The following is a 23,232-nucleotide window of genomic DNA, read 5'->3' on the forward strand; positions in this document are numbered from 1 at the left end:
ATGTGTGTGTGATGATCGTGGAGCTGTATGTGCACAGAGGCAGGTGTGCATGCCATGTGATTGAGGTCAGAGGGTAAAGTGAGAGTGCTCAGTTGTCCACTCCGATCAGTGAGTAATGCTGGGAAGGTGATACTGTATGGTGAACATAGCAACAAACACATGGTGTTAACATAATATTTATCTGTGTGTTTGCACATTAATGTTTGCATGTGTTCCACTGCAAGAAGAACTGTAAGAAAACAATCACACCTGAAATAATTTTATTCCACTTTATACAGTGTATTGCTCCATTTCACAATAGTGCAAATTCAATGTTTTTAAGGTATCTCCTTCCTCATAAATAACAAACATATAAATAAACAATATTCATCACATCGAACAAGAACTAAAAAAACAACTCAAAAACAACTGACAAAGCTACAGTCACATGGACATTGCACGACTGGATATAACATAAGTTGAGGAAGCTCTCCATATATTTACAGTTTGATCCATAGGATGGAGACCAAGGTCTTATGTGGTTGTGTGCACGATTACCCCTCATGGTCCATTCCTACCTCATACCAGCAATACAGAAGAATAGCATCTGCATAACACAATCATAATTAGGGTTGCTTTAGAGCCGCATAAGGTCCTTCAAAAAAAGGAAAAAAAGGTCAAACTTCTCAGAAGTTCGGAATGGTATCACCGCGCTACATATTAACTGAATCTATGTTGAAAGACTCAAAATGACCTATGTATTTATTAGGGCATTTCCCCCAATCAATTAACTCAGATCAATGTGCAAGTATCAATTCATCGTAAATATAGTTTTCACTTTTCCCATACCTGGTTCATCAAAATAATAGCTTTGTTGCAGCATGATGCACAGGTTGAGAAGATCAACTTTGTTGAGTAAGTTTTGGATCCATTTCAACAATGCAAGGATGAGGTAATGTTACAAGACAGTACTTTGAAGTGTGTTTTAGAGAAAATGACAGCACCCAGTATTCTAACAGCAATACAGTTGACCATTACTGGTTAGTGTCAAGTGTTAGTAGGCAAACAATTGACATAAGAAATTGTCCTGTGGGTCACAACGCTGTATCCGTCATTGTGTCATTTTTTTTGAATGGCTGTTGCCCATGAAACAAGTTAGGATTGGCCAACAGGCTAGCAAGTGACAAAAGCCTTTAGCTCATAAATTGTGGACATGATGATGATGTAATGTCTTTCATTAAGTCATGCTTGTGGCAGTGAACAAATAACATTAGGAAATGCGCATGAAATTCTGCATTTTAAAACTTGTACAGATAGCAGACCAAGAATTAGCTTGCAATTATCTTTCCTCTTAACTACCAAAATTACAAATCTCAAATGTACAACACTAACTGAAACTGAACAGCTGTCACTTCTAGATAGACAGCTCTGTTACTTCCATCCATGATACGCACATCACTTAAAAATAAAATAAAATTCTTAAGAGGCATAGATGTGGTCCATTTGCTTCACAAAGCATTATTAAAACAATATATTATTCTTTCTACATGTTATAAATAAGAAATATAATCCAACATAATTATCTTATAAAAAAAGGCTCAGTCATTTACAATTTTGAGTAGCATGTAGGACATAGGTTTTCTAGCTTGTTGGAGTTCATGCACGTTTGTGATGAAGGTAGAACAACATAGCCTGTTACTGCCTCCTAGTGTGGCACAGGAGCACTACATTTTATTCCCTTGGCTGGGGGATTATGCCAGTAAACATGCATGGCAGAACCAGTCTATAGCTACATTCCTAAAGTAAAACCATACACTTTCTCTTTGATTATAATATTGCAACAAAACAAAAATGATATCAAAAGAAAACACTTGAACAAAAAACTAAATATCAAACCAAAAACATTTACAGTACACATGATAGACTTTTATGTGACCGCCACGGTTAAGGGAAATAATGTGTCATAAAACTGGAGCGGTGAGTAAATAGTAGGGTGTGAGGAGAGACAGGTGAATATGTTTATAATGTATCGGTTTTATCTGTGAACATAGTTTTCTGTTGTACTGGTCAAGAGACAGGGAGCTGGTATGTGTATGGTAGAACTGTACATTGGAGCCTCACAAATTCCAGACTAGGTTCAGCACATTCCAGAGTTATTGGCACCCTTTGACGAAGAGTCCAACAGCATGTAGAAAGTGTATAACACAACTATTTAAAAAAAGGCAGTTGGTCTCAATCATGCCATACCTTCGTTGTTCCAATTAAAAGCATTGTTATCTCTGCCAGGCTTAAGACAAAAGAGGAGATATGTTTTTGCCTGTGTGTTGTGGAATATTTGTAAAAAATATTTCACTTTTATTTTATTATGTCAATATCGGTCAGATCGGGGCAAAAGCTTGTCCAAATATGGAGTCATTATGTCATAGATGCATCATAGATGAAGATGACCGGCGTCCACACTTCCTGGCGGGGATACAAATTGCGCTTCACTCCGAGTGCGTGAACCTCTCCAGTTTTATAGATACAGTATACTTGTTTCAAATATTTCCCTCGAGGTTAATAAAATGTGTATTGTTTAGAATTGTTTTTAAAAGCCTCAATGGTGTCAATTTGCACTTGAATGAATCTCAGTAGTGAACAGAGTGAATAGACTTCGTAAGTCTGACGTCAAAACCATGCCCCCTGGAACGTGAAGATTTAAAAAATCCCATATACTTTCTTTGATACAATTTGTTTGGAGAAACAAATCTGGTACCCGGAAATGAGCTTGTACATCTGCTATTTTTTAATAGCCAACGTATAAAATATGGATAATGTGGATAAAATGATTGTGATGCTGTATTAACAAATCTTTGCTGGGGACCCCCCGAAACCCCCCAAGGACCCCTGGGGGTCCCCGGACCCCATTTAGTTTGTTTGATGAAACAACTGAGAACTGAAGTTACTCTCCTACAGAAAGAAAAAAGAAATCCATGACATCCAAGACATGACATTGCTTCGGTGGCCTGAGAATCGTAGTGAATTTGTAGCGGCCTTTTATTTTCTTACTCTTTGCATAAATTAGTAACTTTTTCACCGTCAGTTGATGTTTCGTAATCATAATGAGTGAAATGCCAGAAATCATTTTTGGAACACAGTTCTTATATTAAAAAAGAAAGTATATGGGATTTTGAATGTGAAAAAATCTTCATGATCCAGGGGGTGTGGTTCGACTTTGGTACTCAATTTTCCTGGTATCACAGGGAATATCTTGGCCTGAAACCACACCTTAATACTACACTTCAATACAATTATTGGGTACATTTTAGGCCAAGATCTCTTGATCTGGTTATTTTCTTGTGGCACCACTTCATCTTGAGAAACCTCATCCAAGTGATATGCATTTTTTGGTACACACAGTAGGTTAATGGTAAAGTAGGGTGAAAACTGTGGTCTTTTAAATGAAATGTTAAATATGCATTACATCAGAATGATTTGTTTAGCAAATGCCTGTAAATGACTTTGTAAAATGTTTTTCTATCCAAGTTTTTTTTTTTTTTTTACATTATATCCCCAATTTAGTAGTTAAGTGAATTACCCCCCCATGTACGTATAGCCTATAGTCCCCATCACAGCCAATCCCTACTGTTGGTCTTGGGGAGGCTGTAGGCAACCACGTATCCTCGGATACATATCCAGCTGCTTCTTTTGACTGTGAGGAGTTTCAGTGCAAGGGCCTAACACACGCTATCCCTCCTAGTTCTGCTCCCTTTTGAACAGGCACCCTGACCAACTGTAAGAGTCGCTAGTGCAGTGGCAAAGATCGCCCTCCACTGCCAGCTTCTCGGCCACAGCCAATTGTTTGTTACCAAGGGCGGGAACTTTACCCATCCCACCCGGACTCCCCATTTTTTTACTACCCAAGTTGTAGTTAAAGTTCATTGCTTGTGTTATATATTATATTATTTATATTATATTTCATAGTTTGTTCAGTCATTACTAAAAAAGATGCCAACAATTCTGGAGTGCACTGCATACCAGAACAGGCCAGGAACCCCATCTTCTTAACCGTTCTATCCTCTTCCCACCGTTTCATTATCCACCCTCCCTCTTCCCCAATCTCACTTTTCCTCTCCCCACAACCCGTCTCGTCTTCTCACCCTCTCTCTCCATCAAACAGAGCAGTTGCGTCTCTTCCCAGAGCCAGTCTGGGCAGTTGCAGCAGAGGCAGGGGCAGGTGCTGAGGTTAGCCGGGCAGTGACCCCGTGTCAAAGGCTGGTGGAGGAAACTGAGAGGGTGGGCGAGGAGGGAGGCGGGAAGTTGAGTAGCTCCAGCACGGCCACGCCCACGCTACTGCGGCGAGTGAACATGCAGGAGGCTGCAACCCACTTGTTGCTGCGTGGGTTGTACTTCTCGATAGAGTTGAGGCTGGAACTGCCGTCATTGCCACCCACCGCATACAGCCAGCCGTCCATGGCCACCAGGTCGTGGGTGCTCCTGAGGAGAAGCACACCAGGAGAGGATGAGTCAGATTTGGATCAGATGGAAAACTTTGATGCAAAACTGACAGTCCTGTACACACATACAAATGATCTACTAGGCTATATAAAGTTCAAGTTGTGCATCGGTCTGTCAGTGTGTCTGTGACGGGTGCACACACATGTCCATACTGTATATGGAGGCTGATAACGGGGCATGAAGCCCATATTCAAAGTGCTGCTTTATAAGCCCAAATTAAGGCTGGCCCCAAACGTCCGAAAGTTTGTTTGTACATTGTTGTTCGGATGTTAATTATAAGATTTGGTCGTTTGCTTATTTATTTATGTTCCGTCTTGTGACTTACATGGCTACTCATTCTGCACTTTTCTCTAGCCATCCGGTATAATGGGGATACGGAAACGGTCTGTGTGTGCATGTATCTATGTTTGTTGTGGAAATTACCGGAAACAGTAGGCTGGCTTTAGACCGGATCTGAGCAGAGCAGTAAATAGCAATATTCCTGGCAAGCCGGGCAAACTGATAACGCAGTGCTTTGCGCTGCGTATTGTGCTTGTGTAGAGATATAGAAACATGGATCCCAGCAGAGGATCTAGTTAATCAGATGCAAGTCAGATTTTGTTCCTTTGCCATTAGGCATTAGTCTACCAAGCTGGATACAAGCTGCTCAAACTTTCACTCACTTATTCTGTTCCAAAAGTGCTAGTGCTCATGCAGAATTTCTAAATAAGCCAGGCAAGAAGGGGTGTTCAGTTGGACACAGCATTCTGTTCCTCCAGTTGTACTGATAATGTGAAAAGTGCAGAGGCCACATAAGGCATGCATCTTCACACTGTTGCCATGAGGCCTCCCAAGCAATTGAAATAGAACTACTGTATCTTGTCACTCAAATGACCCATCAATACTACTGTCAAAAGGGTTCTGAAGAAGGAGGCGTGGCATTATAGTGCAGTGTTTTGGATGGTGTAAACAGAGCCTCTCAGCAACGAGATAAACACTGCTGAGTAACACTATGGTTTATTCATGGTGCTGTGGTGTCAACTGTTGTCAGGTTTCTCTGCTCCTACCCTCGGTTTTTAGCCCCTTTTACACAGCCTGTTCAAGGCAGGAATGCCGTTATTCCCCCTCGCTGTTCTGTATAAAAGGTATGGACATGGAATAGGGGGCATTGTTGTGCTGGCTTTTGAAGTATTTTGTGAGTATTTTCATATTGTTGTAAATGTACGCTATTAAGTCTACCGACAGCTATCGTCTCTGGTGTTTAGGAGTAGCGAACCGTTCGTAAACCTCATGCAGACTGACCTGCGGATGTTCATGGGGGCCACTGCCTCCCAGGTGTTGGTCTTGGGGTTGAACCTCTCCACCGAGTTGAGGCAGCTGGTGCCATCGTTGCCCCCTGCGACATACAGCATGCCCTCCAGCACGGCTACTCCTGCGCTGCTGCGTCGACTCAGCATGTTGGCGATGGCGGTCCATGTGTTGCCCTGCTCAGATAAAAAACACATTAAAGCACAAGTTTCACCATTAAGCATTAACCTGTGACACACAATGCTGTTCACCCCCACACGTTGTTAACCCAGATGACAAAATAAGTGTTTAGCGTAGTTTAGATTTGTTTGTTTGTTTGTTTGGGGGGGGCTGTTTAAAGAGAGCCGATCCTCCATCAAGAGTAGGGAGGTTGAGAAGGAGAAAGGCACAAGAGAAAGTCTTCTGGTGTGATTCAAACAGGCCAGCCAGGACAAGTGTCACCATAGGTGAGCGTCTCAACCGCTACACAATTCATCAGCACAAAAATTCAACTGTTTACCTGGGGGTCGTATTTCTCCACTGTTGCGAGGTGTGAGGAACTGTCATAACCTCCAACTGCATACAGGCTACCATCTGGAGAGGTAAAAAGATGGGGGTCATATCATTTTGGGGGTCCTTGACATGGAAAAGTTTGAGCGCCACTGATAAAGAAACATACGTTTTTCAGAAAACTGTTGGGATTTAGAGGACATTTGTAGAATCGGCTTCAGGTCTTAATGGGTTAAGGCAGAGTATATACACATAGCCTGGTGCTAACAGTGCTTTCCAGAAGACATGGTCGTGCGTGTGTGTGTCAAGCTCTTACCCAGAGTAGCTACTCGAACATATCTCCTGCGCGTGCTCATGGCAGCAATGGAGGTCCACGTACTGGTCAGAGGGTCATACCGCTCTGCACTGTGGGATGCAGGAATAAAATCACATCAATCAGGCTGAAATTCACACCGATTACACTTATTTTATGTTTGTAGTTCCACAATAGAGCAGTCCAGGGATGACAGATTGTTCCACAACAGAGCAGTACAGGGAGGAATGAGCACCACTTTTATTATTTTTGAAGCATAAATGCATTGAATACAAATCACTAGAAGTAAAAACAACCGGAACAATACCGCTAACTAATTTCCAGGTTTTATGTCTATTCAGCACTTTACTGTGTCACATATACTGTAAGCAAAGTGATTAATTGACCAAACAATTAGCAACCTTCAAACAGTACTTCAGGGTATTTTCCAGTTAGTTCGGCCTTCTCTGGCTGAAGGTATGTTAATTAGAAAAATTCAGATGGTGCCACGTTGGGCTGCTATGAAAACATAAGTGAACACCATGGTGCCAGTGTGTGTGTGTACCTATTGAGACAGGAAGCTCCATCGTAGCCCCCAGCAGCATACAGCAGCCCATGCAGCACCGCCACACCCAGACAGCTCCGCCGCGTTCCCATGGAAACCTCTGGTTGCCAAGAGTTTGTGACAGGGTCATAGGATTCCACGGTTGCCAGGTCTGATGTGCCATCGTACCTACACAGAGGACGATTATGGACGTTAGTAGACCATATTCACCCCCACCGGAGGTGTCTATAAAGGCTAGACCCCCCCCAGAAAAAAGAAAGAGAAAAATATGCAATATCAGAACACCGAAAATCAATTTTTAAAAGTCTGTTTTTGCACAATCATAGCCCATGATAACAAACGATAAAGCCAAATGTTTATATAATCATATAACGTAACATCATACAATTGCATTATCGAGTGTGAGGTTATATACTGTAGTGTATCAGCTCACAATCACTACTGTTAGGTCAAAGGTCAGTCAGTTGATGGCTGCCACTCACCCTCCCACAGCATATAGTCGGTTACCGATGGCCGCTACACCCACCCGTGCCCTCCGAGTGGACATGGAAGACACCATGTGCCAGCGGTCTGTCCTGGTATCGTAGGCCTCACAGTCTCCATGGATGGCAAACAAGCTGCCTCCACCTACAGCAAGTTTTAATAACAGGTTTATCAGTTGAGATCCCAGTGTTTATGAAGGACAGAGTAGTATAGAATAGTAAATGTTTTTTGTTTGTACAATACATGTACTGTAGGTAGATGCCAAAATAAAAGAAACATCTCAGAAAAGGAGGGATTCAATGGATATTGGAAGCAGTGTCCTTGTGGCTGTGTTAAGGTGAGCATTTCCTGGCATGGTTTAAAGGTCACCAATTAGCCCATTCCCAGGGTGCATTAGCATGAATGACAGCAAGATAAACCATATGTTCCATATGTTGGGGACCCAGGTACAATCCATTTGATGTAGGGGTGCAACAGATAATCTAATTAATTGATTTAATCAATTGTAAAAAATAATTTGAATAAAATAACAGATTTTCCAAAATAATGAAAATCACAGAAATACCCTAACTTGATGATCCTTAAGAGGTTAGGGTTTACCTAAATCATGCCTGAATAATGCACATCACAGCTAAACAGCATGACAAGAAGCCTACTGTGCAAATTCCTCATTTCGTATCGTTTCTTTCATTTGGGCATTTAGCAGTAGGTCATGTTATTGTGAACTAGTGAGAGAGTGTACCCTAGTGGGTACCTTCGGGAGCACACTGACCGACGGCGAAGAGTACAGGGCTAGCGCCCTCACAGCGCCGTGGGCGCGTACGGCAGTTGCTGAGCACGCCCCTCTGCTCGGGCATCAGGTGGTACTTCAGGGCCTCGATCAGCAGGTCCTTGCACTCCGAGTGGTGACGCACCAGCAGCTCTGTGTCCACATTGCTCATCAGGAAGTCTCGCCTCAACAGTGGCAGGCGCACGCACTTCATCAGCTGTGGTGAGCACAGGGTGGGGGGGTGGAAACATTTGAGAAAGGAGGAGAATTGGAGAGGTCCGGTTGAGATCACAGTATGTTGTTGTACATAATGTAGTGAATGAGGTGGGTAGAGAGAATGGAAATAAACTGCGGTCAAAATGTGCTTTGTTTCTATATTGTCAAATTCAAACCAAGGAAATTGTATTACACACAAGTCACATACTGTACACTTGGGTGGAACCGTGTTTGTACATTCACGGTCTAGAATAGATCAAAGACGATAGTAAGTAAGTCTTGCCGAGCCATGAGGCCCATAGGGCAGGAGCCTATCTCCTGTTTCTGTAGCGTGAGGCAGCTTGATGTACAAGTACACCCCCTGGACATGACGCTAGTATGTCGCAGGGACTTACCCCAAATCCAACCCTTGATGAGTGTCTGCAGGGAGGCATTGGGTCCCATTTTTAGAGTCTTTGGTATGACCCGGCCGGGGATCAAACCTCGACCTCCCAATATCAGGGCGGACACTCTAACCACAAGGCCACTGAACTGGTAAAGACAATAGTACATCTTGCAAAATTCCATCGTCGTGTTCACCCAGCAGTCAAAGCATAATTATTCATTTTATAATTTGGAACAAAGAAGATAAAGGTGAAGTTGTAAACATCAAACACGGTATTGACATTTTTATGACATATTCCTAACCCGATTATTTTATGACTAAAGTTGTAACAGTCAAGTCATACCCAGGGTACGTGTTGCCTGCGCCCGTCTACGTCATGTTTGACCCAGCTCAGCACGGCCCTGTACACTTCCTCTTCTGATGGCACGTTCAGGTTGTCACTGGATATCAGATCCAACACCTGGATGAAGAATCACAGAACATAGGAAAGAGCCATGTCATATGATAAGATGTGAGTGCAACCAATTCAAAACCACACCATACCAGCATCAATACATCATTTCATTGTCTATTCACAGCTTCAGCCTTATAATCGGGCATAAACCATTTTCCTGTTAAGTGGCTTTATTTTCGTTAACATTTTCTACATAGTTAAGTTGAAACAGAAAAGTCTGCACACCAAATGGCTCCTGTTAAAAGGATTTTTAATCTTCTGGAGTGACATTTCGAGCAACAAGGCTCTCCCTAAGACACAGCCATGTTGCTCAAAACGTCACTCTAGCAAATTAAAAATCCTTTTACACAGGAGCTATTTGGTATGCAGATTGTTCTGTTTCAACTTCATTTCCAGCATCCACCCCTCACTCAATGTTGGCTAGATATGCATGGTAATAATAAGTCATGGACATTTGAATTTCATTCGTAAATCTAACCTATCTTCATGGACTTTTTAAATCAATATATTTCATTAAGCCACATCTCAGCGTGGGTGGTTAATATTTAGTATACCAACTAAGTGCGGGATGGTCTGGGGCATGCTGTGTGCTGCAGTCACAGAATGGTGAGTCGCCTGGCACCTTTCCCAGAACGGGCCAGGCTGGGCGGGGACACAGTGGCCAGCTGCTGTTGCCTGCCCAGGTCGGGGCAATAGTTAGCAGTCTCACAGGAACAGCATCCACTAATCCTCAGTCACCACCACTATTGTTGCTTGCTACTGCCCTTCTCTGCAGCCCCCCTCCCCTCTGCATGCACATACTGCAGCATATTAACTCAAGAGAAGGCCAGGTTTTAATGTAAAAGTGCTTGTTCCATCCTTGTTCCATTTGCAGTTCAAGTCAGGGATGTGTGATTAACAAAACTGTTTTTTTCCCCTACTGCAGTGATCTACATATATTAAACACATACAGTATATTAAACAGACAGAGCTAAGTTAACAAGCTGTATTCTCAACTGTGTAGGCACATGTAATGCCAACAGTATATCTGAACACCACCAGACCACCACCAGTCAAGGCAGAGTGCCTTATTGCCATGCTGCTTCCCTCAAAGTCCATGGGAGGAAATAAGGGGCAAGTTTCATAGCTCTGTGTGCTCAAAGTTGCTAGGAGCGGATGGCAAATAATCCAGCTCTGGTGCAGAGCTCTGATGGGCACACAACAGCTGCAGGAGTAGGGAGGGGCAGTAAACTAAATAAAGGAGAGAGAAAACAAATAGAACAAGATATTTAAAAAAAGAGTGGACAGTCTATTTTCAAACTGCATTTATGCAGCTTTGCATCGGAAACTTTCCTGTACATGTGACTATGTCCCAATGCTCCAACAGCAGTACCAGTCCGAGGACCTAAGAGAACATACTGTGGGCAGTGATAAGCTGATCATTTAAACTCGCCTGGAGTCTCTGTAGACATGTGGGGATTTGTTAAGAGGTTAAAAGATAAGAGACAATAATAATAATGTTGCCAACTTTTGAGCTTACACATTTTTTCACTGCCACACAAGTTCCCAAAGGACTTCTACCACAGCAAATCCTGTGTATAAGATAGACACTTGCAAAACTTCACTACCTCAGAGGAGTAAACATTGTTATGAGGATAGTACAGAGCACAACGGCTGCTGTGAAAAACATCACTAGCTTATTTTAATTACTGCTGGCAGCACATGACCCTCAGCACAGCATAGCCACTGCCAAGCATGGTTGATGAATAAGTGATGAATAAGACCGAGCTAAGATGGCGTTCCAGATAAGGTACTGCATGGCATCACCGTGTGACAACTAAACCACAAGAGACAATGATTGACGCAGAGAGTTGAGGTAGCTGAGATGCCGTCTTAATGAATTAATGAATTTTAACTGAGTATGAAATGCACCTGGTCCATTTTTACATGCTCAGCATTAAATTAACACTTAGAATTTTGCTGTGTACTTCACTTCTGTTGCCCATTTTGAGGAGTCTGTGGAGGGAAAGGTATAGAACATAACCAGCTGTACTCGTGTTAGTGAGGAAATGGGGATTAACAATATGACGAAGTTAAGCTAAGCTCATGCTAATGTACATCTGTTCATCTTTTTTGGCAATCCACCAAGCGACTAAGGGGATTAAATGAGGGCTTCTCATTTTGTCTCAGACTGAAATACTGTATAGCATCAAGTTATTTAACCACAAACGACAACAATCCACTCTGAAGGATTGTCGCAAAACACAATCATAATCCCTGGCACGGAATGACACAAAATACATGGAAGAAAACTCAAAGTCAAATCACAAAATTGGCCACCGACTTGATTTGCCAGATCATTTGTATTTGATATCAGAGGAGCTGAAAATCATGATTGGCTGCGAACAAACAGAAAGAAGAAAAACTTCCCAGCCACAGTTAAAATTAACCAGCATCAGAGTGTTGACTGGTGCTAAATCTCTCACGATGACTATGCCACATTTGAACAGGAAAACCGCAGTACATCAGGCAAGGGATTCTGTGAAGACTGTGGAATCCGTGACAGTGTTACCTGTTTCAGTGGCAGCAGCATGAACTCCTCTGTCTTGGACACTTCCACAAAGTGCTGCAGGACATACTTGTGGGCTGACTTGAGCAAATCACTGCAGGAGTGTGTGTCTGCGAAGCCACGGATTCCCAAGCAGTTGGAGGGGTCCAGCTGGCTGAGGAGAAACTTACAACAGGCGTCCCGCACCCCGTTGAGCTGCAGCAGGCTGGCTGCTGGGAGCAATGTCTAGGGAGGGGAGCAATTATGGGACATGTACTGACAGCTTTAATAAAACAGAATTTAAACTAATCCATCAAGTCTGCTTTTGCTCGTTGAGATACAATGGGCCTCATTCACTAACCTGGTCGTACATTTCGTTGTATATTGCATATGTCAATTCTGAAGTGCGATTCATGAAAGCGGGTGCAGAGCCTTAATTTGTATCTCATTTTTGTTTGTAAGTCAGACCTTTACAGAGGTAAAAAGATGATGCTGGAATCACCAATATATCCGATAATCTTTGTTCAGAGTTTTATTGATTACTGAGGGGAAATCTGTCCTTGGACGTACATATCCTCCACTGTCCTATATCGGAATTGGAGTAATGGACACAGCTACATTTCATCCATGATACTGTACATCAGATGGTGAGACTGCGTTCATGTAATGTGGTCAATATTATAAATTAATAGCACGACAATGGAGTTGGCAAGAAAGTCCAATCACGAAACTGTTGCCACACTTGCAGAAACAGCAAACACGCTGAGGGACCTAATACTTCAGCTCTAAATGCTTCAACTGAAAATGAATACAATCGGTTGCATTTGCATCATCAACATACGCAAGCTTTGGTCCCTTATAAGTCTGCTCCCGAGCAGACGTGAGTTTGAGTGTATGTCCGTCAAAATTCATGAACAAAAAAAGATTGATGAATCAGACTGTTAACGTGGGAAGTTGCGTATATGCACATACCGCAAGAACAAAATATGTGGGGACCTGAGCTTAGTGAATGAGGCCCAATGGGTTATTTCTTCATTAGAGCAGATAATGGCCAAAAACATATAATAAGCTTAAAAAAGAAAGAAAAGAAAACTAAAGAAACAGCTTTCCCTACCTGGACATTGCCTTCCCCCACCACTATCTCAGCTGTGTAAGCATACTGGACCAGCTGTTCCAAAGCCTGGGAGTCGATGTCATGGAGGGTCACATGGGTCTGTCGACTCTCTGACATTTCATCTGTATGAACACATAGGACACGTGTTGTCAAATCTACTGCATTTCTGTTTTATAATGAGACAATTGAGAAGCGCTGCGTTGACATGTAATTAGGGGAAATGAACTCAGGACATTTTCAAGAATTGTATTTTTGCATCCTACAAACTATAGTGTAAAATCCTTGGGTTTCGGCTCCCCGACATTGCAAGATAGCAAAAATAGCTAAATAACAATAGTGATAATAGTAAATAATTGGGAATTCAAAAGGCTCACTTAAAAGAAATCTATGCGTACTGTCAAAAATCTACCAAATCTACATATTAGCCTTCATTATGGACGTACATATACTGAATTCATTCACCACCGTCCTTCCATCACACTGACGTAGGTCAACTTGCCGACCGAACCAATATGTTCAATTAAATAAATAATAAATAATCTGAGTTAGCTAGGGTAACATACGGGGGCCCGCAAGGTTCTGTACTTGGTCCAAAGCTATTTATTTCATACATAAATTATATTTGTTAAGTGTCTACCCTATTAAAATATGTCTTTTTTGCGGACGATACCAACCTGTATTGTTCTGGGGAGAGTTTGGAGCAGCTCCTGAATGCGGTTGAGAGAGAATTGACAACTCTAAAGAAGTGGTTTGAGATAAATAAATGATCACTGAATTGAAGTAAAACTAAGTTTATGATATTTGGCATAAGGAAAATAAATTGTCAACCAAAAATTGAAATTAATGATGAGATCGAAAGAGTGCATGCAAATATTTTTGGGGTGCAATAATTGATAGTAAATGAAACAAATATGCTTAAAGTAACTAAGGCCAGAACAAATATAAAAAAACAATGTGTATCTTCAAAAGCGATACAAATATAGAATGGTTGTGAAAATGATTCAAAAATGTGTAATTCTATCTGCAAATTTAAGAAAATGTTTACAATTAATATGGTAATGAAATATAATACTTATATACGTTGCTATAGCAAATATAGTGTATATATTATATATTGTTTCTGTTTTATATAGCTTATTTAAAGCAAGAAGGGTAGGCACTATAAGCTAAAGCTTCAGGCTACACCTTATCGTCCAATTGTTTTGTTTTTATTGTACGAAATTTCATATGTGTATATGGCTTATGACCGAAATAAACTTAAACTAACTAACTAACTAACTAACTAACTGAGCTCCAGATGTACACTGCACTACTGCCAGATATGAGCTCATTTGTCAGCTGTCTTTTTACCCCCTATTTTATCAGTTACTTTCAACTAGTGCAGAGTTTCACTGAATTGGAGGTGTAACAGCTCGGGCCCAAACTAGTAAGCTGGCCAGATCAGAGCAGGAAGCAGAGTCTCTAATCCAGTCTTCTGAGTCTCTGGGGGGATACTGTACTCTTTCACAAAGGTCTATTCTGAGCTGCAGGAGGGTTTAGGGAGAAGTCTGAGACGCACACCTCATGTGACCACCTGCGACCCAGACAGGAAGAGAGGAGAGGATGCAAGAAAACCATAATGAGGAAGGAAGCGATGATGCTGAAAGGATAAGGCAGCTCGGCTGCAGATGTCCACAAATAAGCAGTCATAAAAAACATTTAAATAAATAAAATCACTCCTCACCAACAAAAACAAATGAAGCACAGATTGATGTCAGAGCGTGAAACATATTGAGACATGCCACCTGCTGTGTTTTGTTAAGAAGTGAGACAAAATGGCTTCCAGGCGGCGTGGGACGACACTAAAAGAACAGCGATACGCAGTAATGCCCAACTCATCCCGTCATACGATAGTGTCCCGTGCCCCCGAAAATAGTAGATCTACCAGCTTACAACACATGGCATCCGTTATGTTTGGTGGGGACACTGGTGTACATCCGAAAGTATACATCAGGTTCAACAGAGACAGGCTTTTTAGTGGAACTTGAACTTACTGGTAAACATGGCGTGGAAGTAAGGGCTGCAGGAGGCCAGCACCACCTTGTGCGCCTTTATCTCCTTGTTGGAGACATGGAGGACGATGTCGCACAGCAGGCCACGCTGTCGCATCCTGTTCATGGACACGAAGGAGTCGTGGTAGTGCCGCTTGGAGTTGTGCGAGATGCTGTGGCCGTCACGGTTGAGCAACTGCATGCCCCCCTCCATCATGGTGCCTGGTGTGGCGGTGGCCGGCTCTTGCCTGGGCCTTACGCTGGATAACTGGAACACACAGAAGGGGTATTCATGTTAATGAACTAAAATGTTTCATCATGATACTAAATAAATGGGTGCATTAACCACATGAACCCTAGCATCCCTATTCTTGGCGAAAATACCAGATCTACAAGCTCACACCGTGTCACATTGTTTTCGCCGAAGAGATTTGGTGTAGGCGGAAAAAAGTAGGAGGCCAACTATAGACACCTGTGGGAACCTGGTCAAAAAGTATATAGGGATTAAGTGATTCATGGATAAAAGAAAATACAGAAGAGAAGCATACTATATGGCAAATAACAATACTATTAATAGGGTCACTTTCAACCAGGACTGTTTATCACTCTACTGAAAGACTCTTCCATCTTGTTTCCCGCAGTGTCACTGGCTAAAATAGCAGTATTGCAAGTGTTTTGAGCTTGTAGAATGGCTGTATAGGTAATATGAAACAGGCTTAAAGGGAAAGGACACTTTGGTAGAGGTTTGTGTTGTGTAGTTACCTCAAAACTGACCTGAAGAAGATCCATTGTGGATCGAAATGTTGTCAAACTTGTATTCAAATAAGGTTGCCTTCACCATGCAGTTGGGGTGCGGGCTCTAGTCTACCTTTATTAAATGTTCGTATTTTTGGCCCAGCAGCACCCAGTCAATGTGCGTATAATTAGTTAAGCTTTTAAGTTGTGTTGTTACCTTGCCATGATGTTAACTCCAAAAAGGTGGGCGAGAAATCAAAAAGAATTGCTCCATTGATTATAAATTGACAATTCAAAATATGCTCCTCATTGACTTACATTGTATGGTGAAACAGATCTCAAAGTCACTCTTTTAGCCTGTAAACGAACGCAACAAAGCGTTCGTTTTCTGACAACAGAAACATCGACATAGAACATCACAAAATCCAGATGGAAGTTGACATTATAATTAAAAATAAAATAAAAACAGTACCGGGTTTTTGTGATGTTCTATCTATATTGTCAGACTCAGCTTTGTTTGCATTTGTTTATGGGCTAAGAGAGTGACTTTGGGAGCGGTTTCACCGTACAAATGTAAGTCAATGAGGAGCATATTTTGTATTATCAAATTTCTAATCAATGGAACAACCATTTTTTGTATTTCGCGCCCACCTTTGGAGTTACATCATGGCAAGGTATTACTACACGACCCAAACCACAAACCAAAGTCCTTGCCCTTTAGGCAATCATCATAACTGTTTTCGTCGTTAGCAGATTATGCCTCGCTATAACAAAATAAGGTAAAGTAAAATGATAGCACAAAACTGACATTGCACCACTCTGGGCTTTTCAACTCTTGATTAGACTAAACAAGAACAATTATTTATTTTGTCTAGCCGTTGCCTCTTTACCAAGAAGTATAACTTAGCCATAATTAACTGCGGACTAGCTGAGGGCCAAACCCTTGGCACACTCAAGCTTTTAAGCTTCATTTATACTGCACTGTGCAGTGACTATGTCACCAAAATAACAAACTGAAAAACATGATGCATTGCCTAAGTATAAGCCATTAGACAGCGCAGTACAGCAGCTAGAAGTAGGATGTACAGTATGTAGCCTCAACTACCCTTACTTAATTTCTCTGCCGGAGAACACTCATAACAATATTACATAACTGCCATATAGCATCTCATTCATTGTTTTCTAATGAATAAAAAAAATCACACCCTGTGTGAAGGAAGCGGTGCCTTTGGGGCGGGGCTTAACTCATGTCAGTTCGTCCCTATTGGTGGTCTCAGTCCACTTACCAAATTTGTACTTGTTAGCATGCTGCAAACTGGAATGATGGCTGTTTAAAGCCCAGCCAATGGGCAGACAGAGGGGGCGGGGCTTAAGTAATTACAGTTCGTCCCTATTGCTGGTTTTAGTCCACATACCAAATGTGGACTTGGTGGCATGCTGCAAACTGGAGTTATAGCTGTTTAAAATCCCGTGCTCATCCCGTGCTCATACGGGCGCTGGGGGTCCCTGGACCCCTCTTTGATAACTTCATCAATTCATGCTCGTCCCTATTGGTGGTCTAAGTCCACATACCAAATTTGGACTTGGTGGCAGGCTGCAAACTGGAGTTATAGCTGTTTTAAATCCCGTGCCCTAAACGGCCGGACGGACATAACATACGCTGGGGGTCCCTCGACCCCGCTTTGACAACTTCAGCAATTCATGCTCGTCCCTATTGGTGGTGTAAGTCGACATACCAAATGTGGACTTGCTGGCAGGCTGCAAACTGGAGTTATGGCTGTTTTAAATCCCGTGCCCTGAACGGGCGGACGGACAGAACATACGCGGGGGATCCCTGGACCCCGCTTTGATAACTTCAGCAATTCATGCTCGTCCCTATTGGTGGTGTAAGTCCACATACCAAATTTGGACTTGGTGTCAGGCTTCAAAGTGGAGTTGTAGCTGTTTTAAATCCCGTGCCCTAAACGGGCGGAGGGACAGAACATACGCGGGGGGTCCCTGGGACAGAGCATACGCGGGGGGTCCCTGATAACTTCAGCACGTGTGGGCAATGGGAGGAGAGATGGCATAGGCAATGTGTGTGTGCGTGTGTGTGTATGTGTTGCATCTTTGCCGTGCTCATCCCGTGCTGATACGGACGGACATACGGACAAAGTCAAGTGTAGAGCGGTTGGCACCGCTAAAAAGCCTATAGGTACCTTAGCTCTGGTCCATAACGTTATGGACCACAGTTATAGGTACCTCAGCACTAACAGTTGTTTTTTGTTTTAGCCCAAAGCATAGGGGAGAAGATATGAACAAGGACAATCTGGCATAAGTAGCTTGAATGAAGAAATGAGACCAGAGGGAGGCAAGCATTTCCTAAATGTCAACGTGCTAAAATAGACCAAAGCAACCGATTCTTTTCCCATACAGCCATACTTAATTTAAGGCAGCAGTAGCCTATTTGTTAGAAAAGTGGGCATTTGATGCCAAAGGAAGCTGGTCTGAATTCTGCAAGAAATGTAATGTTGCTCAACCTCTACTACTGCTTGAGATGATCTTGTGCAAGGAAGCACTTGAATCGCTGATTCATGTTTTTCAGGGGCGAAATCTCAATAATAAAAAAAAATCTCAATACTGGTTGAACTCGGGTACAAATGGAAAACAAAATCTCCTGCGTTAATCTAACTCTGAGTGTACAAATGGATCAATTAACACTGAGGATTTCTGTGTGTCTGTTCATTGTCATCTAGAGATTGTCTAGTTAAACCAATATTTTTTTAACTAGACAACATTTATTACGTTTTCAATATAACACAAAAAAAGTAAGAGATAAACAAAAAAGAATGTTAAACACAAGAAGAAGAATAGTTAAACCAATCTTGCAAATGTATCCCAGTGGGCAATCTGGCATTTCTAACCAGCATCTACATGTCACATGGCAAATGATAGATTGAAGTCTGAGTAATTTAACACCTTTCAGGCTGTAACACAGTCAAAACATCAGTAGATCCAATTTCAAATTTACAACAGTACGGTACAGGGTATTGACTTTCTTTTTTTTTCTCCCCATGTGATGTCAAATAGCAGAATATAATATCTTTGCCGTATTTAACACACGTTTAGCATCTGGTGTTTATCATCATGGTGAAAGAAGCACTCTTTGAACAAATGGCCTACACTGTGTGAGTGTCCAAGTGCTGATAAGGGACCATCTCAAATGTCACCACAGCTGCCCAGCGACATGTATGCCACTTTCCAACACACAACAGACCATAAAAACACACCAACAACAGAGATAGGTTACCTTCATGTGCTCGAGCAGTGGTTCTCAACCTTTTCAGGCAGCGACCCCCCAAAACAATCATTGAACTGGGGACCTCCCCACGCTGACAAGCACTTGGAATTGTAGGAGTTAAGGCATTACATTTAGTTTGACTCGGTTCCACAGATAAATATTGCAAAAATAGCAGTTGCGAGCTTGTAGATCGGCTATTTTCAAAAATGTTGACTCTTTCTTATATTATTTGACTATTTGGCCAATGTTTGACCAGTTTTTAATAGTATAGTTTGTTGATTACTTTTGATAATAATTGAATGTCTTTTACTTTTGATGCAGTAATGGTCTTTTTCTTTTCAGGTATTAAAAAGGTCTTAAAAGTCCTTAAATTGTCACTTCACTTACTGTCATCTACACCCCCTCCAACAAAAAGAAAATCATGTTGGGACCAGAACCCCTGTGCTAGAGGGCTGGGGCCCCAAAAAAATGACAGGAGTTATTTTTTAACTCCTGTTAATTTGAGACATTTGAATGTGGATGCAAGATTAATTTCAAGGCAATACCACAGTTGTCACACCGTTTAAGCAGATCATTACATTGTTATGGCTATTATTGCCATTCAAGGACCCTAGAAAATATATTAACCAATTTTGCCTTTTTGTGGCTAAAACCCCCCCTCTCTCTCTCTCACACACACACACACACACACACACACACACACAGTATATTGTCCCTCAGAATCATTATCATATGAATGTTGGGGCAGAAGAACGTTCGTTTCTATTCATGTATCAAGCTTTCTCGTGTGGTTTGGAGCAATCCCCCAACCCCCGCACGCACGCACGCACACACACACACACACACACACACACACACACACACACACACACACACACACACACACACACACACACACACACACACACACACACACACAATGTTGAAATGCACTAGCTAGAATCAGCAAAAGGCTGGATGAGAGGAAAGAATAGACATTTACCCGTTGGCTGTGAAGCGGTTATCGTTAAGCAGCAGAGCCACTTCTCCTCAAAGATGAGGACGAATCAGTCACTGTCGCATTCGGATGGATGTGTGTAGCCTACCACTGCCTGGCTATCTGTCCATATTATGACTGGAGTATACGAGATATGAAGAAAGCGTCTTGTGTGTGACTGACTGACTGTGTGTGTGTGGTGTGTGTGCAGAGCTCGATGCTGTTGACGTAAATGCAAACTGCATGAACGCTGACATCAGTGTTGCCATGTCGGCTTATTATAAGCTACTTTGGGCTTCTTTTTCTGTAAAGTTGCTTGTAAAAATAGTAGTAGCGGGTTAATTGCGTTTTTTTAGGCTCGTTTCTAAGATGTACTTGCTTATTTAGGCTTGCTTCCAAATTTTGTAATGATTATTTCTCAAATATGTTCATGAAAATGTGTTGTGCCCATGGGGAGCATTTGTGTTAGAATGTTTCAAAGAATATTCAAAATATTTCATATTTGATTGCATATGGGTTTTTGAAAATAGCAGATCTACAAGCGCTTGTAGAGCAGCCATTTTCAAATAGCAGATGCATAGGTTTAAATTGCTCATATCATATGGTTGCTTCCTTTGGGCTTGTTTTCCTAGACCTAGTTCCTTATGTCTCTCACAACATATGGCAACACTGGGTGACATCCGTTTTTAAGGTGGAGCTGCACCTGCTAATCTGCTATTGTTCCAACAACGCTGTTCTTCTGGTCATAAAAAAAAAGTCAATGGCCGCATAGACATTGATCAGCGCAAATGGGCCAAACATGTCTCTTTTTGCCAGCGTGTAACAGTTACATACAGATGTTTTAGTGACATCTTTCTGTCTACATGGTTTTTGGACGACCTTAACTGCCTGGTCATTCAAGGAAGCACACACATGTCCCAAACATTGGATGCGCTCGATTAAACGCCCCCGGTACGCACGGGAGGTGGGGCAGTGTTGCCATGTCTGCTTATTATAAGCGACTTTGGCCTTATTTTTCTGTAAAGTTGCTTGTAAATATTGGTAGTTGTGAAGGTTGCATTTCCTTGGCCTTGCCTAACGTGTAGTTGCTTATTTGGGCTTGCTTCCTAATGTTGTTTAAACCAGTGGTTCTCAAACATTTCATGTCAAGGACCCCCAAATATGTATTTGTACGCAGACCCCCCCCCCCCCCCCCCCCATCTGAAAATATGTTGTGCCAGGGACCCCCATACAAGATTTGTGTTGTTAAAATGTTTCACATATTCTTCAAGATTCAAGCTCACCTGTAGATCTCCTCTTTTTAAATCGGTTTAAATGGCTCATGTAGCATAGTCGCTTCTTTTGGGCTAGTTTTCATAGACCTGGTTGCTTATTTCTCTCGCAAAACTTGGCAACACTGATCGATTGGGCAGAAACCAGAGTTGATCCTCCCGTCTTGGCTGCCCGCAACAACAAATTAATCCTCATATTCACCACCAAAAAACACCCTACGCCAACCAAGTCTAAATAATATGACAAATAAAAGCACACCACTCAAGACAGAGGTATTGCCACAGAAAGGTTCCAAACAAATCTTAACACATGTCTTATTTGGTCTTTCCAAGCTCAACATAAATCACTAGTAACGTTACTGTCTTTAATTCTACGAATAGAGGTAACAGCTAGGTCAGAGGAAATAGCCTCATCTGCCATGACCGTCTTGGATGATCTTCAAAATAGTGTTTGAATGTTTTCCCTTTTTGGTCCGTACATCTACATACACGTTCAGATTTCAAATATACAGTGCTTACCCCATGGCCACGGATGTTACAATTATGTACGGCCCCTCGGAAGTACCCGTATATTCCATATTGTTCAATAAAAAGCATTTTAATCCAATCGGTGGCCATTTTCTCATAGAGTTATAATGTATCAGAGTGCAATACACCCCTCAACCAATAGGATCGCGTAGTTGAAAGAGGCGAAAATACGGAGAAAATGGCCACCAATCGGATTAAAATGCTTTTTATTGTACAATACGGAAGATACGGGTACTGCTGAGGATCCGTACATAACATCCGTGGCCATAGGGTAAGCACTTCATGTTTGAAATCTGAATGTTTATGTAGATGGTCAGAATAAAAAAGGGACAAATAGCAAACACTATTTTGAAGATCATCCATGACTTATGTCATGTATCAGGGCTAAGGAAATACAATACCCGTTCCATCCAGACAGACAACAAAAACGTCTTTATGGCCATTGTGCCTTAGGTCTGTACACTTGGCTTTGCAAAGCTCCACCATCCAGAGTATCGCATCTTATTTTCCACCGAAATGTTACTTGGCTGTTATGGATTATATGAAGAAGTGCTATATATGTGTTATTAGCCAGAAGGAATAAAGACTTACTAGCAGCCGTCTTCGATGTCGAAATGACAGCACCACTAATCGTGTTCTGATAGCAACCTTTCCCAGCTTGGATAAATAATTCTATGGAGTAGGGTGGATTCATTCACTGCAGTTCATTAGCGATCTCCTGTCTTGTGAATACAGATAATCATTTAATTGCAACATGACATCACGTGTAGCATCACAACACAGCTTGTTCTATGTGGACACACTGGTGGTTTGACAGTGCAATTATTTTGTTTCTCGTGTATTGCCGACGACAGTGGTGGAAAAAGTACTCACAATTTGTATTTAATTAAAGTATCAATACCCGCAATGTAGAAATACTCTGTTACAAGTGAAAGTCCGGAATTCAACATTTATTTGAGTATAAGTATAAAAGTATTGGTATCAAAATCTACTTAAAGCACCAAGTAGAAAGTACTCATTATGCAGAATGTCCCATTTCACAAGCTCACCACGTCGCATCACCACACATTGTGAGCTTGTAAATCGGCTATTTTCAAATGGCCAAAATGTATATAGGGCTGAAGTGGTTTGGTTAATGTATGTTTTGTAATAATAATCAAAATCTAAAAAGTAACTACTAAAGTTTAAAATAGTGGAGTAAAAGTACAGATCATTGGAAGTACTCCAGTAAAATAAGTACTTGAGCAAATTTACTTACTTTCCACCACTGATTGTCTCTTTTAAGGTTTACATTGTGGAAACGAGTTTTTGTTAAAAACTAAATATTTACAAATACTGCACACACCAAACCGTTA

At 41.7% G+C, this 23,232-nt stretch overlaps 1 protein-coding gene across 4 annotated transcripts; it reads right to left on the bottom strand.

Moving 5' to 3' along the window:
- Positions 1-243: 243 nt before the first annotated feature.
- klhl17 (kelch-like family member 17) lies at positions 244-22,635 on the bottom strand. 4 transcript variants are annotated; one of them, XM_084068591.1, is made up of 12 exons: positions 22,469-22,635; positions 15,091-15,355; positions 13,058-13,179; positions 11,968-12,189; positions 9,306-9,422; positions 8,347-8,578; positions 7,592-7,736; positions 7,110-7,277; positions 6,569-6,657; positions 6,263-6,336; positions 5,758-5,939; positions 244-4,455 (listed from the first exon to the last, which is right to left on the bottom strand). In XM_084068591.1, exons 2-12 carry the CDS (start codon positions 15,302-15,304, stop codon positions 4,227-4,229), a joined length of 1,794 nt encoding a protein of 597 aa, XP_083924717.1. In that variant the 5' UTR covers positions 15,305-15,355; positions 22,469-22,635; the 3' UTR covers positions 244-4,226. The 4 variants fall into 4 exon arrangements, with proteins under 4 accessions (XP_083924717.1, XP_083924719.1, XP_083924718.1 ...); XM_084068593.1 differs by having other exon boundaries at positions 8,365-8,578; positions 22,469-22,539; XM_084068592.1 differs by lacking the exon at positions 22,469-22,635 and adding an exon at positions 20,085-20,257 and having other exon boundaries at positions 8,365-8,578.
- Positions 22,636-23,232: the final 597 nt, after the last annotated feature.

This window comes from Gymnoscopelus microlampas (assembly GCF_963454915.1).
Source record: "Gymnoscopelus microlampas genome assembly, chromosome: 10".
NCBI lineage: Eukaryota > Metazoa > Chordata > Actinopteri > Myctophiformes > Myctophidae > Gymnoscopelus > Gymnoscopelus microlampas.